We start from the raw sequence: 16,395 nt of genomic DNA on the forward strand, positions 1-16,395 counted from the left end.
GGGAAAGGGGCTTGGGCGTGGGTGAAGGGGGTCCACTGTGGGGTGATGGATGGTAGCTAGCCTTTTGGGGGTGATCACTTTGCTGTATATGCAGAAGTCAAATTATAACTGGTATGCCTGAAACTTACATAATTAAAAAAAAAAAAAGGGAGAAAGAAAATGAAAATGTGCTGTATGCCATATGTCTTCTAGGCAGAAATCCAGTCTAGGCAGGGTGATATATAATTGATTTGAGCACCTACACTGTGTCTTATGCATACTATTGAAATAAACATAGTAGCTCCAAAGTGGAAAAAACAAACAAACCAACCAAAAAACTAAACAGAACTCTAATGCCATAGCCTCTGAGCCTCATCCAAACCACAGACAGGCTACGGCACACTGCCCTCCCACCATGCATGGCCCCAGCCTTCGGGCTGTTGGTTTCCTGAAGAGCATATGTTGAACACAGAGTCACTAGGGGCCTCCCATAGGCTATAATCTGAGGATTTTCAGTTAGTGGGTTGGGACCTATCAGATCACAGGGGTGGCCCAGGCGCAGTATTTGAGGCTTTGCAGAACATACTGTCAAGGACTCAACTCTGCTTGGCCTGAAAGCAGCCATAGACAAGGCATAAGCAAATGAACGTGTCTATGTTCCAACAAAAGTTAACTTACCAAAAAGGTGGACAGTCCATGGGCCACAGTTTGTGGACACTTTATTAGAGGGTTATGAAATAGTAGGAAAAACCAATAACTTCTAAATGAAACAAAACAGAAAAAGAAAATAGTGTGTACTACATCTGGCAGAGTGGATGGCAAGTAGTGAGAGTTTAAGTATGGTTTTGTAAAACTTGTTTCAGCTTATGTACTATAAGTATACACAAATTCTGTAATTTATGTATAGGTATAATTTGTGCATAAATATTATATATGTGTATATATATATAATTTGTGTATACTTACAGTGCTAGGCTACAATGAAAAGTATTTCTTTTTTTATGGTTTTTAAAAATTTTATTCATTTATTTGTCAGAAAGAGAGCATAAGCAGGGGGAGCGGCAGTCAGAGGTGGTAGCAAGGCTCTCTCGTGAGCAGGGAGCCCAATGTGGGACTCAATCCCAGGACCCGGGATCAAGACCAGAGCTGAAGGCAGACACTTCACTGACTTGAGCCAAACAGGTGTCCCGAAAAATATTTTTACATGAATACTATGAAATACAGTCACAAATTCTGAAAGCCATTGATCTGATCCAACCCTCTTTCTTATAGAAATAGCAACTGGGGGGCAGAGAAGTGAAGGATTTGACCAAGGTCACCCAGCTCGCTGGTGGCACAGCTGGGATTAGAACCTAGGTCTTCTGGTTGTCATCTCAACAGTCTTCCTGCTATTCCTGTGGCCTCCTGTCTCATCTAGAGACTGAACCAGAATTTGGGGCCCTTTCTTCTGTGGTCCCCATCCCCCCACGCCTCGTAGGCAGCTCCAGCAGCTCTACTGGGCGAACAGCTGCCCCGGGAGGCCAGCCAGCCTCAGCAGGGTGAGCAGCAGCAGCAGCACCTTGGAGAGGACACCGAAGGCAGGGCTCCAGGAGCACATGGCTCCACCAGGCAGACACCCGGGGGAAAAGGCTTCAGGCCCCCTGGGTGCAGGGGGGCGGGAAGGCGAGCCAGCGGGAGGATCTGGAGAGGAGACCTGTGCTGTTGCTGGGTGGAGCTCAGGGCAAGGAGGGCAGAAGGATGTCTTCTAGTGAGAGACAAACTGATGCGGACAGCAGGATGGGAGGAGCCAGGGGAAACGGCAAAGAAGCAGAGAGACAGAACAGGGTGAGGGACACACTTCGCACTTTCAGGAAGCTGAGGCGAGTTCCCAGTCCCCTGCCTCCCACCTCCAAGCTGTCCCTCCACAAGTCTGAAGGGGAGGAGAAAGATCACTCACAGGGAGCATAAAACATCATGAGGAGTGGCTTGTCTTCCTTTTTCAGGAGCCGTCTGAAGTCCTGAGGCACAAACAGAGAACACGGCAGGTCAGGCACGTCAGACACAGACACGAAAGAACACAATGGGGAATCAGCATCCGCTGGGTGGGGGGGCACCTCGGCCGGAGAGGGTGGATGGGCACTTCAGAAGCCCCACGGGCTGACCTGAGCTGAGGGACATGTAGTCAGAGTTACAGCCGGTCAGGAGCTGGAGGACTGTGACAATCTGTACCATGTTACCACATGTGACAGATGGGGAAACAGAGGCCCCATGGGGGCACACAGCTTTCCCAAGGCCACTTAGTGGGAGGAAGTAGTTAGCATCAGGCCAACAGCTTCACTTTTAGCTCTGCCTGAACCATTCAAAGACTGCAAGGAGCTAATCTTGTCCCACGTGGCTGAATGAGGCTGCCCCTTCATGGGATTTATGGAGTGGTTTGGTCTTGGGGGTGGTTGTGGTTGCTTACTCATAGCCCAGCTTGGCCAGATGGGGATCTAGCTGCTTGTTAGGGTAACGCAGGGTTAACCCACACCCGCTAATCTCTTTCCCCAGCCCTGCTGCTGTCCAAGCGCCCAGGAGTCCACTTTGGGCACAGAAGCATACAGAGAAAGCGAGCCCCAAAGCCCCAGGAGGTTACAAGCTAAACAGATCATCTGTATTTGTAAAACCCTAAGAATAGCACCTGGCATGTTATTAGGCAATATATAACTGTTTCTTAAATAAATACAATAAATGTACAAAGACAAACGGTCACAACAGTGCTAATGGAGAGACTTGGTGTAAAGCAGGGTTGGAGACCTTTCTTCCAACGAGAGTCAACAATGTTCCAGAAAAAGCAAATCTTTGAGGGACTGCAGAGAAGCGCAATGACAGAGCATATTTTGATTAAAATGATTTGCTTCTCTAACCAGTTTCCATAGAAGAAAATTAGAGGTTTTTCTCTTTTGAATAATAAAGAAAATAAAAGGAGATTACAAAATGCCGCTTTCTGGCAACAACAAGGCATTAGGTAAATAGATGAGGGTTCATCCCGCACAATGGAATACCAGTGCATCATTAAAAACGATGAAGAGGAATATTTAACGTCACAATAAGATATGCATGTTACATTAAGTGGGGGAGGGGCAAGTTACGAAGCAGCATATAAAATGCAACAACACTTTTGTGAGTAAAAATGTTTATGCATGCATTATGTTGAAAGCCTGGAAGGCTAGAGAAAATACCAGCAGTGGGTATCTCTCAATGGGAAGGGAAAGGGTAACTTTTTTTCTTTTAAGCTTCAGCTGTATTTTCCAAATTTTCAACAATGCATATGTATTACTCATAATTTTTCGGTTAGATAAAAAACATTACAAAGATTTTGTAGGAATTCAAAACATTTTATAATAAATTCTGAAAATGTTCACTCTTGTTTAAGTAACTAGAAATATGTAATTCTACTCACTATAAGGAAGAATTACTAAGATCTTTGACCCTGACAATGGGTAGAAAATGCAAACGCTTTGAAAATGATCTTCTGAAATCCCTGGAGATAAAACCTCGTAAAGATCTGAGACAAAAAGGTTTTTCTGGGCCTGTAACAATGTGGTTTCATACCCTGGGCAAAAACAAATATTACATTACATTCAAAGATCCTTAACTGCCTTCAACAGTGTGGAATTCTAAGCTCACGCATACGGATCGGCAATTCAAACCTGAATTTGGAACTTTTTGTTATTTTACGTGGGGACTCAATCAGGAGAAAGGCAGCTGTACCTTAGACTTCTAAAAGAGAGCAAACAGCACAAAGTATAACAAGAGTATTGCCTATAGGTATGAAAAAAAATTTTCTGCTTAATATTTCTAGTTACAGAACGATCTTTGGAGTTTCAGGGCATAAACATTTTAGGAGAAATATGAATATTAGGGGAATACAGACTGGGTACAGCCACTATGGAAAGAGTAGGGAGGTTCATCCAAAAATTAAAATAGAAATTCCATATGATCTAGTAATTTCACTACTGGGTATTTACCCAAAGAATATGAAAACACTAATTTGGTAAGATACATGCACCCCTATGTTTACTACATTATTTACAGTAGCCAAGATATGAAAGCAACCCAAGTGTCCGTCAACAGATGAATGGATAAAGAAGATGTGGTGTGTGTACACAATGGAATATTACTCCGCCATAAAGTCATAAAGAGATCTTACCATTTGCAACAACATGGATGGATCTAGAGAGTATAATGCAGTGCAATAAGCCAGTCAGAGAAAGACAAATACCATATGACTTCACTTATATATCTTTAAACAAACAAACAAACAAACAAACAAGCAAAACCAACCAACCAACCAGAAACAGACTGATAAATTCAGACAACAAATTGGTGGTCACCAGAGGGGAAGGGAGTGGGGGGGAATGGGTGAACCAGGTGAAGGGGGCTAAGAGGTATAACTTCCAGTTATAGAAAAATAAGTGACAGGGAAGAAAAGTACAACATAGGGAATAGAGTCAATAACACGAATAACTTTATATTGTGACAGATGGCAACCACACTTTTCATGGTGAGCACTATGTAATATACAGAACTGTCAAATCATTGTTAATATATTTGAAACTAATACACCACTGTGTGTCAACAGTATTTCATATTTAAAAAAAAAAAAAAGGACATTCTCCTTCCATCTACAACACAGCACTGCCTGCCTCACTGTTACAGTCCCTGTTAATACAACAAAGAAGCTCTTGCCCATCCTATATGAAGGTACCCATGGGTAAAGATGCACATTCAGGACAGGTGGGGCAGGTTTAGAAAGAAGGAGGGTCACAGTTGTCTGAAGATTATAATTCAACCACCATTCCACCCCAACACCCCATTCTAGCGAAATCCAGAATTGAAAGCTTAAAAGGATAAATAATTTGTTCAAATTTATATTACTTAGAATTGTAGAGACCTGACCCAAGTCTCTGGAAATCCAACCCAAACCTCTGAGATTATTCTTAAAGAAAAGAAAAGGAAAAACAAAACAAACAAACAAAAAAACACGCTTTTAAAAACACACACGCACAAAGCCAAACCCAGCAACAACTGAGTTACATAAGGAAAGGACGTTTAAATGGATATTCCTATGAGGAAATCTAAACCCATTAAAATACATTAAATAAGGCGGTGAAGAAGGGAAGAAGCTCTCAGGCAGCAAGCCTGTGATCTTCTGTGGGTTCCATCATGGAGCTGGGAAGGAGAACAAATATTAGGGGCCTGGCAGTCCAGTTATCTTGGAGGAAAGCACAACTCGTCCTTGAAGACTCCCCTTTCTCATTTCCTTGGGCATTGCTCCTAGGGAGCGCCTGGTTGGGGGAGGCTTCAAGAATTGACGGGGAATAAATTACCTTTTCACTGTCAATGTGGACAACATCTTTGGCTCCAGGATCTTCCTCCCACAGTGGGGGCCCTTTTGGATCCTTCAGAAAGGCCACTATAGACTGAGGAAAGGAACAGAAAAGGAAAAACTCATTTTAGCCAGGTAAAGAGGGAGGTGGGGAAATCAGGAACCTGCCCCATCTCCCTACCTGGAGACCCATGCACCTATGGAAAGAGTCTACGTGTGGTATGTGGCCAACCACATGGGGGGCAAGGGTGCAGTTCCATTGTCCACAGACATCCCTGCTGAGGGCCCTAAAAAACGCACCCCCACCACCTCCACCAAAATTTTTCAGCCACGTGACACCTGACTCTGGTCAGCTGATCCACACCTCTGTGATTCTTCATACACAGAAATGAGATTTGAGACAATTCACTGGTTTACTAAAATCAGAGACACATTGATGCTTCGGCTAGTTTTCATCTCCAGGAAGCTCTCTGATCAATTTGACTAAAGGCCTCCAGTCCTGTCCAAGTGCTCCACATTCAGGCACCAAAACTGTCAGTTGTATCAGCAGGTAAGCACACCTACTTGTCACCTGCCCAACACCGTGTGATCTAAACTGGCTAGGGAGCAGGTTAAATCCTGCATCCTCTGTGGGGCTTAGGCAGGGTGCTCAACCCCAGGCCTGCCTGGTTGGTGCACTTCTCTCCCTGAAGACTGCTGCCCCCTTCTAGATGCCCAGGATGAAGATCTGACAAAGACCTGCAGGTTAAAGGGCTTACTTAGCGTTTGTCATGTGGACAACTGCCTCAAATCTCACCCCCCTCTGCAGAAGACACACATGGGACAGGAAATAGGAGCCACGTCCCTCCACTGCCCTCCAGCCTTGCCATACTTCACTGGTCCGGGACAGGAGTGGCATTCCCTTCCCTCAGACAGCCACTCTGGGAACCGGTGCTCAAAGTCTGTGAGAGCCAGGAATGAGTACCAGAAACCAGCCAACCTCCATCCCTCCATCCCCAGAGGGGAGCTGCTGGTCTCCCTGTCAACACACAGAGCCTGCAGTGTCCCCAGTTTGATGCAAGATTTTGAAACTTTTTTCCACTTTGATCAAGTTCCAACAAGCAGATGACAAGTTAGGCGTGTCCACAAGTGTGGTGGGAAGGAGGTGGGCTTGGGCGAGAAAAGGAAACACCCTCTTAGCAAGGCGGTTCATTTGGCCCAGGCACTGGTCACAGACACAGGACCTCAGTGAGACTGACTAGTTCTGGAAACTCCTATTTGGAAAGAGCTACCAAGGAACACTGGGAAACAGCTAAGATTTCGCAGAATTTCATTCAGGTAATGCTCCTTATTTGTCCAAATGGAGCTGTAAAACAACTCCTGGCAAGAGAAGAGGGGCCATTTGCACCATGGCAAAGGCAGGTCTGTCCTTGCAAAAGCTTTGCCGCGACAAGATAAGCCAAAATGGAAATGGCGGGGCCTCCTGAAACCCACGCTCACCCACAGCTGCAGAGGCAGCTGCCACCCAGGCCGTGTGAGAGAGATGCTTCTAGGCACCCACCTGTTTCAGAAAACCTAGGGCAGGGGTTCCCAGCGCAGGACATGTGGCAGCCTTCGGGAGCCTGTGAGACCTCAGACTCCCAAGAAAGCCCTACTTTATACACTACTTTACTTAGCATTTCCATTTACTGGCATGTCCACATTTTACATTTAATTTTTGCAAACATACTGTTTCTAGGGAGAAGATCTATGCCTTCCAGTAGATTCTCAGTGGGATGAGGAACCCAAAATAGGTTAGGAACTCCTGCTCCCAGGGGGCTCCTGTCCACACAGCGAGATGAGCTGAGTTAGAGAGTGAGCCCTGGCTCCCATCCCCCCTATGCCAGCCCCAGCCCCGCCTCAGCGTCAGGGAGAGAAGACATGGGGACACCAAAGGGAAGGGGTCACCTCTGCTGATGTAGTAACTGAAATCCTCATACTTGCTTTTCAGGTGGAGATTACTCTTGTTTAACTGAAGATGACTAACCCCATTCAAAGGTTCTCTCTAAGTCCATCTGCTGACAACATCAGAAGTGGAGGTCTGCACCTGGAATGCCTCCCTCTCCCAGCCCTCTTGTTCTCTGTGCCCTGAATCCCAGGGAAATGGCCCCAGGACTCACACCTGGTTCTCAGGACATCCTGGTGTCTGAGAAAACACACAGCTACACAGCCTTGGGAGGTCATCAGAGGCTCATCTGAGTTTTGACTTCCAGGCACCTCCGGGCCTCAGTGCTTACACACAGTAAGGATTCTGCTGGAGACTGGTGACCAGCAGAAGGCCACTTACACAGGAAGGCCCCCTCTTTCCCCTCCCTTGTCTGGCCTCTGGCTTCTGCAGGGGCCACCGCACAGTGCCGGCGGCCAGGTCCCTGCCGAACCATCCAGCAGGACAGCGACAGCAGCCAGAGCAGGGGCCTGCACAGGCACCCGGCCGGGCTTGGACTCCTCTAGCTCTCTGCACATTGAGGCCCAGGAAACTCCCTGAGAGGAACACCAACCTGGGACCAAGGAGGGCTTTGGTCTTGACCACTCCTGCTGGATGAAGAGCAGAAGCCCTCAGGCAGTCATGGGAAACACTATGCCACTTCCTCTTAGCTCTGGAGAGCTCCAGGGGCTCTACCCCAGGCCCTGATAGCCCTGGGGTTTTTAGAGACCCTGGGACTAAGGATGCTTTTTCTCCACTGAAGACCCTGATCCTATCCAACACTTAGACCTCTTCGCCAAGTGGAAGTCACAGGAAGGATGGAGAGTGAGCAGATGTCGCACACCTTGTCTTGGTAAAGGGGTGGACAAAGACCAGGCCTCAGCCTCCCCTACCTAGGCCAGCTCCAAGTGCTCAGGCTCCCTGCTTCTTCCCCGCCCCCACAGCTCTGAGCATCTGCTATCTCCTGCTCCACGACCCCAGAACAGCCAGCTGGGAGGGAGCCACGAAACATAAATTGGACACAGCCTCAGATATGAAAACGAAGAGCCCCCAGCACCCCCTTCCATCCCTGCATGGCACTTCCCCACCTTGTTCCCGGGGAGCACATGTTCTCTCCCAGGGCTTTAGCTGACGTCTTAACAACACAGAATAAGAGGCTTAAGCAACCCTAGTTGGGAGAACTTTCTCTAAGTGTCTAAGTGGGTGTTAAGATGAGTAATCAGGGCGAGTCTGTAGAAGGTAAAATCTGTAGACTTAAAAAAGAATGAAAGTTGTAGGTAAACAGGAAGTGACCAGGGAGCTGAGGATGAATGGCAGAGTAGAGGGGTCCTGGAGGCTGCACAGACAGACAGACAGATAAGAAAGAATGGAAGGAGATGGAGAGAGACAGAGAGAGAGGAGCATGGGGTTCAAGCTAGTGAGATAAGCAGGAGAGTCTGAAAAAGTAAGTTCTGCCTGTGTTGGGAAGAGAGGAAATACATGGCCTCAGGTATTTCTGGGGCAGGGGGATTCCGCCTGGACCAGACAAAGAAGGAGACAGGCTTGATGGAGAGGATGGGCATGCTGGAGGAGGAGAATCCAAGGGCAACAGAAGGTCTTGGGGCCTTGGGGTGACAGCACCTGCGGGTCACAGCCCCTCCACACTTATTTTCATTGATGGTTTTCTCCACTGACTTCCCAACTGGCTCTGTAGCAGGGAGCAACTCGGTGACATGGGGATGTCATCTGAACAGAGCTGCAGCCACTGACGGGGTCTACCTGCCTATGTCCCACCCCCTGTGCTCACCTGGGCACAGGGAGTCCCCCCACCCCCAAGCCTCTGGAGAGCCAGCATGGACATTGCCGCGGAGACGAGGCGAGGTTCACATCACAGCAAAGGGAGACCCAGGCCTCTGGAGGAGAGAGGCAGATGGTGGCTTGCCTCCTGGGATGACTGCTGATAGATTTGCACACTTATCTACGAGGCCAGTCCCCCTTGTGTTAACAGTTACAAACTTCTCCAGATATTCTGCTGACATGTGCTCTAGAGATAAGAATCCCTCAGGTCATTTGGAAGAGCTATCTGTGCAATCTGCCCTTCCTTCTCTCAGAGGGAACCTGCCAGGCCTTTGGCATCTGTTCAGACGCTATCTCTGCTGAGAATGAGGGAAGTAAATTTACCTTAAATGTCACAGCTCGGTTATATTCAGTATGAAATGCACCATCCCTGTCAAATGAGGAGAAAAAGGTGTTAACTTTAAGAATGGTTGTGAAGATACATACCTTTGGTTTCCTGCAGCATCTCAGTAACATTCAGCTATTGAACACGGTTCAAGATTTAAAGAAAGAAAAGAAGAAAGAAAGAAAGAAAGAAGAAAGAAAGAACAAATGAACTGTAAACACAGGGAAAAAATATCATTCTGAAAGAAAATTAACCTAACTAAAAACCACCATTCCCTGAGAATACCAATGAAAGCTTTCAGCACTTACTTGGAAATTGGAAATGCCCACAGGTACTTACTGGTAATGGAATAATTCAACCTTTTTGTCCTTTGGACTCAGGTCAACTTTCATCTTCTTGCACAATTTTCTACTCTCGGCATCACTGAAAGACACAAATGTCGGAAGCCATTTGTTACTGGAGGTCCTCACAAAGGTGTTGACAGAGTAAAATTTGCTGTTGGTCTAAGAAGAGCCTGGTACCTTAGAATTCTCAACAGCAGGTAAGGCCCTGATGGCAGATGCATATTCCAAGGACTGGAAAAGGAGGGTAGCCAACGGGAGATAGGCTCAATCAGGAAAGAGACAAGCAGATGTGGAGAGTGTCTCCCTACATGTGAGGGGTAGCGTGGACAGCTCTGGACAAAGCCAGGGCCCGGCAGCACAGAGGGTGGGCAGCCCATTCTAAGAAGAAAACAAACTACGGTATACATATGTGGTCCCCATCTCGGTTGCTCATCAGAATCATCTGGGGAAGTTTAAAAAAAAGACAGATTAGCCCAGCCCTCCCCAGATCATTACTTCAGACTCTCTGCCTCAGGGCCATGCCAGTTTTTGTTTTTAAAGCACAAATGTGTGCCATATGCCACCTGCTAGACACCATCTGACCAGGGTAAGAGAAGACGTTCTACAATGCTGACAAAGATATGAAATTGGACCAGGTTTGACCAAAGCCACCGGGAGAGAGGAGCGAGCTTCTGCCAAGTGCAGCATCTGCAGTATCTACACTCTAGCAATTCTCCTACAAAACATCGATGGCATCGGTCCCATGCCATCGGTCCCCTGCCATTGATGGCTTACAGCGTGCTCATGCCTGATCTCACCTGACCTGGCTTTCTTCCTGGAAGATCAATGGATTTCAAAATGGGGTCCCTGGACCAGCAGCATCAGCACCGCCCAGGAATCTGTTAGAAATGCAAATTCTTAGCCCCATCCCAAACCTACTGAATCAAAACTCTGTGGGGACTTGAGCGAGTATGTTTTCCTTAAAGAACCTGCAAGGTGATTCTGATGTAGGCCCCTGTCCTGTTTGGGCTCTTCCTCCTCTCCCCAACCTCTCCAAGGTCTCGTGTCCCCTATGGCCTCCACCAGCTGCTCAGCAGCCTCATCTGACTCAGGGCTTTCCCTATAACCTCACCATACTCAGCCAAGTCTGCCCAGCCAGAGGCAGCCAGCTGCCCCACCCAGGCAGGGCCATCTCCCCAGATCAGCATCGGCTCGGCGAGGGTCTGTCAGCCACAGGTCCCCACTGGTTCCCCTTGGCTACACTGCATGAACCACTCTGTTCTGCCGGGAGTGACAGCCACTTGAGGGAAGTCCCCTCATCTCCCACCTGTGCATACATCCCACCACCTTCTACAGCCACTGGCTCCACACAGCTGTGTGCTGGCCTCAGGACAGGCAGATTAAACCATTCAGCTCAGCTCTAAAAGCAACTCCCATTAATGGACAAGTGACATTGTGGCATCTCATTTTCAGTGTGAATAAGCACTATGCAATTCAAGAAGCCTGTCTGACTGGAGAGATGTGTGGGGATGAGAGAGGGGACCACTCTCCTGGCCCTAGCCTAACTCAGGCCCAGGCTTTTCCCTCCCTATCTAGTCTTACCTGGGGCAGGCACCCCTGCAGCCGCTGTGGCTTCCAGCCCCAGGCCTGGCAAACAGCGGGGACTCAAACAAAATGCATGATGAATTCCAGAATGAAAGGCTAATTCACATGACAGTGGTTGCTCCCCCAAGGAGGCAAGGACACTCAGAGACAGGGAATCCCCAGAGAGGGGATCAGCAGGGGCAGGGAGGAGATGCAGATAGGCCGTCAGGATGCAGCTGAAGGCATGGGGAAGGGCAGCCCCCGGAATCCAGGAGCTAGAAAGCCATACCCAGAAGCCCTGTGGGGATGCCATACACCCCTCCACTGACAGGAGCCATTACAGCCTGGGCCTGCGCTGGCTGCAGAGGCTCTGTAGTGAAGTCAGGCTGAAGGGGTGGGGAGGTCTGTTTCCAGACCACTGCATGTAAGGAGCCATTTCCCTGCCTGAACTCACTCCCCACAAGAGAGGACTCCACTCAGGGTGTTTACAACTGTTCACTTGGCCCTTGCCTGGTCCAGCTTTGTTCTGCTGCACTCAACTGTTCTCCTGGGCGACCACCTGCTGTTTACCCAACCACAACAAGAAACAGCGGCCAGGTCAGGAAGGGATCTTGAGAGCTCAGGCCTCCCTCAGCCCCATCCCGGCACCCAGCAGGGGCACCCAACCAGCTTGCTTCCACTGCCACACCTGAGGGGGCTGCTCAGACTGCACAAGGCAGCCAATGGAGGGGCGATGTGCCACCCCACGCTGGCTCTCCTCCAGGAGCCCAGCTGGCACCCTCTTCGATGTGACTTTCACAAAGCAGAGTTTAGGTGGGACAGGGCTCAGAGTCATTCGAACCCCAATCCCCGCCTTGATCTGCCAGAACCTGCTCCAAAGAAAAGTCTGGCTGCCACAGCTATAGGTCCTTGGTGAGCTCAGGACAGGCTCAGGGGTTGATGCTCCAATGCAACCTGCTGGGCTGAGCGGAGCCAGGAGGGTACAGAGGGTCCCCCGCCAGTTCCTCAGCAAGGACCCCCAAGCTGCAGCCCCCGCCCCGGTAAAGCAAGTCACAGCTGCCTCTGCCACATGATTCCCTGTTGCAGACTCGGTGCAATGCGCTTCCCTCTGGGTTGTGATACTCCCCAAGGATCTCCTCCTCTTCCCTGCTCCCTATACTCACAAACGCACATACACAACTGTGAATGCATACGTGCTCAGAGTGGACTGTGGGGAGGTGGCCTCCTGGCCTGTCCGAGCACCTCCGGCCCAGACCCCAGAGCCTCAGCCGAGCACCTTCCTCGGGCCCGCATGCCCTTCCCTATGGTCTTCTGTCCACGGCAGTGTGGCTCCACATCTGACCGTGTCCACTGTCACCCCCGTCTGCTCCAGGAAGGCGAGGGCTTTTCTTGGCTCAGAGACAACTCTGCAGCTGGCCCATAGCGGGCACTCTCCGAAGCCTGAGTGAGCGAGGGAGTGGACGAGGGTGTCTTGTCACTCCTGGGGTAAGGCTCTACACTTCTGGCTCTCTGGGCTCTGTATCCTTAGCGCCAGGAATCCTGCCAGGTGACAATTCCTCATAGTACTTCCTCCGACTGGTGCCCCGTCCTCCTGTTTCTCAGAATACGTGTGTATGCATGTGTGCACACATGCACATGCTAATCATTCAGTACACACAATAAATGTCTTCAAGAGTTCAAGAAAGGCAGAGAAATTACCCAAGCTCAGGACCTTAAAAGGATCTGAGCTGATAGATGAAGCACAACTAATTGATTTATTGGCTAGCTCCCCTTCTGCTTCCCTCCCCCAGCCAGTGAGTGAGGCTCTGGGGGGAAAAACGCAGGGAGACAAAGGCAGCAATCAGGGAAATGAGAGGCTTTGTTGGGATAAGGAGGCAGGGGAAAACCAGCATGGATCAGAGAGAGGACTGCTATGCAAAGGCCCTCACCTGCCATTCCCCACAGTCCTGCAAGAACAGACTGTCAGCAGGTCTGTCTGCCAGGGAGGCTGGAGCCCTGCCTCACTCCGCTGTTTACTCACCCAGACCGGCTGTGTCCTGTCCCACCCCACCCCACCTTGGCCCTCCTCTTCACAGAATGTGAGGGAAAGATTCCAGAGGCTGCCAGGCCGGAGGGACAAGACACACACATGTATTTGTAGGTGTTGTGGGCTGGCGGGCTAGGAGCCCAGTGTGGCCTCCATGGGGCATGCTGCCGTGTTTACTAGATCTTCCTGTGGGGCATGGTTGTCCAAGAGGCTGGCCACTCTTGCTCCAGGGAATCAGACCCAGGAATGAAAGGTTGGGGGAGACAGTAGGAAGGAAGAGAAGAAACAAGGTGCTGGAAGCTCAGAGAAGGGAGGCATGCCTTTCCCAAATCACAGCCTATGGAACCACGCCCTCCCTGGAGGAAGGTGTAGCTACCGGTGGGAGGGACTGACAGCTTCTAGATCCTGCCCAGCCATCAGCCAGCCTGTGACCTCTGGTGGGGCCTGTGGTGTCCCAAGCTGCAAAATGTTGGAGCTGCCCACACAAGGCAAATAGAGCTCTTAATTCCTCTGTAGGATCCAATACTACTAACACATAAAGCAGGCTGCCTGTATCCTGACAGGTGCATCAGACCCCAGGACACAAGGTGGAGACTCAGAGAAAGCTGAACCTCAGGCTTCTCCCTCCAGCCCCCCAACCGTGTCCTGGCTCAACAAGTCGGCATCCTTAGAGTCACATGGGCAGGATGTGGAACATGCTGTCCCAGCCATGGCGTGCCCGCTGGATAACCCAGACTTTCCAGGTTCTATCGCTCCCTCAAAGCAGAATAAATCTCTTTCTCCCATCTGCCGGGTCCAACATGGTGGGATTCTGAGCAGATGGACCTGGGACTTCCTACAGGAAATGTAAGAAGGGTCTCACGTCCAAGACATGAAGAAAATGGGAGAGGACTAGGAGCGAGTGAGCAAGAAAATGCTGTCAGAGTGATTGCTAGGTGCCACGTACCCAGGACAACCTGAAAGAACGCTGCTGGAGGGCTTGAGGAAGGAGACAGAACAGCCTGGAAGGGCTGGATCTTAAACCTGGACCAGTCTTGGTGGTCACATAGCACCTTCTGATGAGGGACTTGGAAAAACAGGGATCATCCCAGGCTGGCCGTTCTGTATGGTACCTACCTCCAGACGGCACAGGGTGTAAGAAGATCTCCACATTCCTCTCCTCCCCCTCACCCCCCTCCACCACCAGCCCAGAGAGTCTCAGGCTGTGCTCCTCAGCAGGGAGCATGGCCCCCCTCTCCACTAGCATGGGGCGATGTGCCGGAAGGCATCTGAAGCCACAACATAAACACAGCACTTCTCCTGGGAGTCCTCTTTATCCCCTGGTAAGTTGTGTTAAACATGCTTACATATGAAGAAGCAAATGCTAAACGCAAACAATTTTTAGAAGAAAACAGAAGACTTCAAAATATGTGATACCTGCCCTGGAAGGCCCCATGGCTTGGATCTGGGAAGCCAGCACCACTCCGGGGGAAGCAGAGCAGATGGGAGAAAGAGAGCAGGGAAGACGGAAACTGCGGCTAGGTAATGACCTTACACCCTCAGGAAGAGCCGAGAAGTGAGCTCCAGATAGATGCGCAGTCTCGGCCCAGTGAGAATCAGCCTGAGGAATTAGCATACCAGGCTCAGCTCCCACCTCCTGGCTCCAGCTCAGCTGCCCCGACAGCAGCTCTCCGCGCCAAGGCCGAGCGCGATGCCAGGCTGCGGGGCACGAGGGGAATACCAACGCCCTCACACACAACCCACTTCACGGCCGGACAACCGTCGTCAGCCAACCCGAGCGCGGCTGCTGAGCTCTGAGCCAGGAGGTAGACTGAGGGGAAGGGAGAGCTGACAAATCCCTGGACGGAAGCCAGACACGCCACAGACACCTCACAGCGACAAGCTTACAGGGTCTGGAACCTGGGAGAAAACCGACACAGAGGGGCACGTGTGACTGCAGCCACACATGCAAGGGGAGGGAGGGAAGAGCCTGAAAATCAAGAAAAGGGGAGAAAGAAACACCCAGAGAGAAAAGAGAGGAGAAGAAAGACCAAACACCTGGGGGAGGCAGGGACCCAGAGATGGGGAAGAGGCGGTAGAAACTAGTAAGGGAGAGGGAACAAAGCAAGAGAGAGGCCAGCAGCTCCGAGGGAAGGACAGGAGAAACATAGGAGAAGACACCCAGAATGGGGGGAGACACAGAGGAAGACGCCCGCCACAAGACCGCCACATACTCACGTGCATACACACACACCAAACCTGGCAGCTTCCAGGATTTTCTGAGCCATGCTATTCAGGAATGAGAGCAAACCGGAAAGCCGAACTCCACAGTTCACACAAGATTACGCTGAAGCCCAGAGAGGGGCAGCAACTTGCCAAAGGTCCCACAGCTATTAGCTGTCCATCTAGACTCAAGGCCAGGTCCCATGACCTACAGTCCTACATGTCCCACTGTACCCTAAACTTTTTAAAGGTCAGAGCAAAACAGCCTGTGCACTGGGGCTGACTCTCATGCTCAGAACTTTCTTCAGGGACATCCTCTCAACACCCAAGGGACCCTCCCCCAAGAAAGCCGTTGAAGAAGGCACGCATGGTTTCTCCCCCTTGGCTTCTTCCGGGAATGCTCAAAACAATCCTGCCCAGATGAAAAGTAACAGGAAAAATGGGATCTCACACTTAAAATTACGATCTAGAAAGAACCTGCATTTACGGGCTCCTCACCACGGACCTGGAAAGGCAGCAGAATATATACTATGGTTGCACTTACAGATGAGGAAACAGATTTGTCCAAGGTCATAGGGCTCATAAGTAGCAGAGCTGACCCTTCTACCCAGGCCTCTGCCATTATTCCGCACACATTCAAAGACACTTCACGCCACAGCACTGCCTTCTCTTGCCCTAAGAGGCCTTCTATCCCCATCACCTGCCCTCAGAGGGAGAAAAGCAGAGTGGGCTCTTCACTCGAGACCTTCCTGTCACCCCCTTCCAAGCCCTGGCATCCTCAGTCTAGCCTCCAACCCTCTGCTGGCAAGCCAGAAGGCACAGCTGGAA

The 16,395-nt window shown here is 50.0% G+C and overlaps 1 protein-coding gene across 1 annotated transcript in view; it reads right to left on the reverse strand.

Moving 5' to 3' along the window:
- Positions 1 to 16,395, reverse strand: part of PDIA5 (protein disulfide isomerase family A member 5) — a 90,998-nt gene that overhangs the window by 47,466 nt on the left and 27,137 nt on the right. Inside the window, exons 4-7 of the mRNA XM_044252201.1 lie at positions 9,772 to 9,855; positions 9,432 to 9,477; positions 5,331 to 5,423; positions 1,916 to 1,976 (exon numbers count right to left, since the gene is read on the reverse strand). Coding sequence (XP_044108136.1) covers positions 1,916 to 1,976; positions 5,331 to 5,423; positions 9,432 to 9,477; positions 9,772 to 9,855 — 284 coding nt within the window. The remainder of the gene's footprint in view (positions 1 to 1,915; positions 1,977 to 5,330; positions 5,424 to 9,431; positions 9,478 to 9,771; positions 9,856 to 16,395) is intronic.

This window comes from Neovison vison, chromosome 6, assembly GCF_020171115.1.
Source record: "Neovison vison isolate M4711 chromosome 6, ASM_NN_V1, whole genome shotgun sequence".
Taxonomy (NCBI): domain Eukaryota; kingdom Metazoa; phylum Chordata; class Mammalia; order Carnivora; family Mustelidae; genus Neogale; species Neogale vison.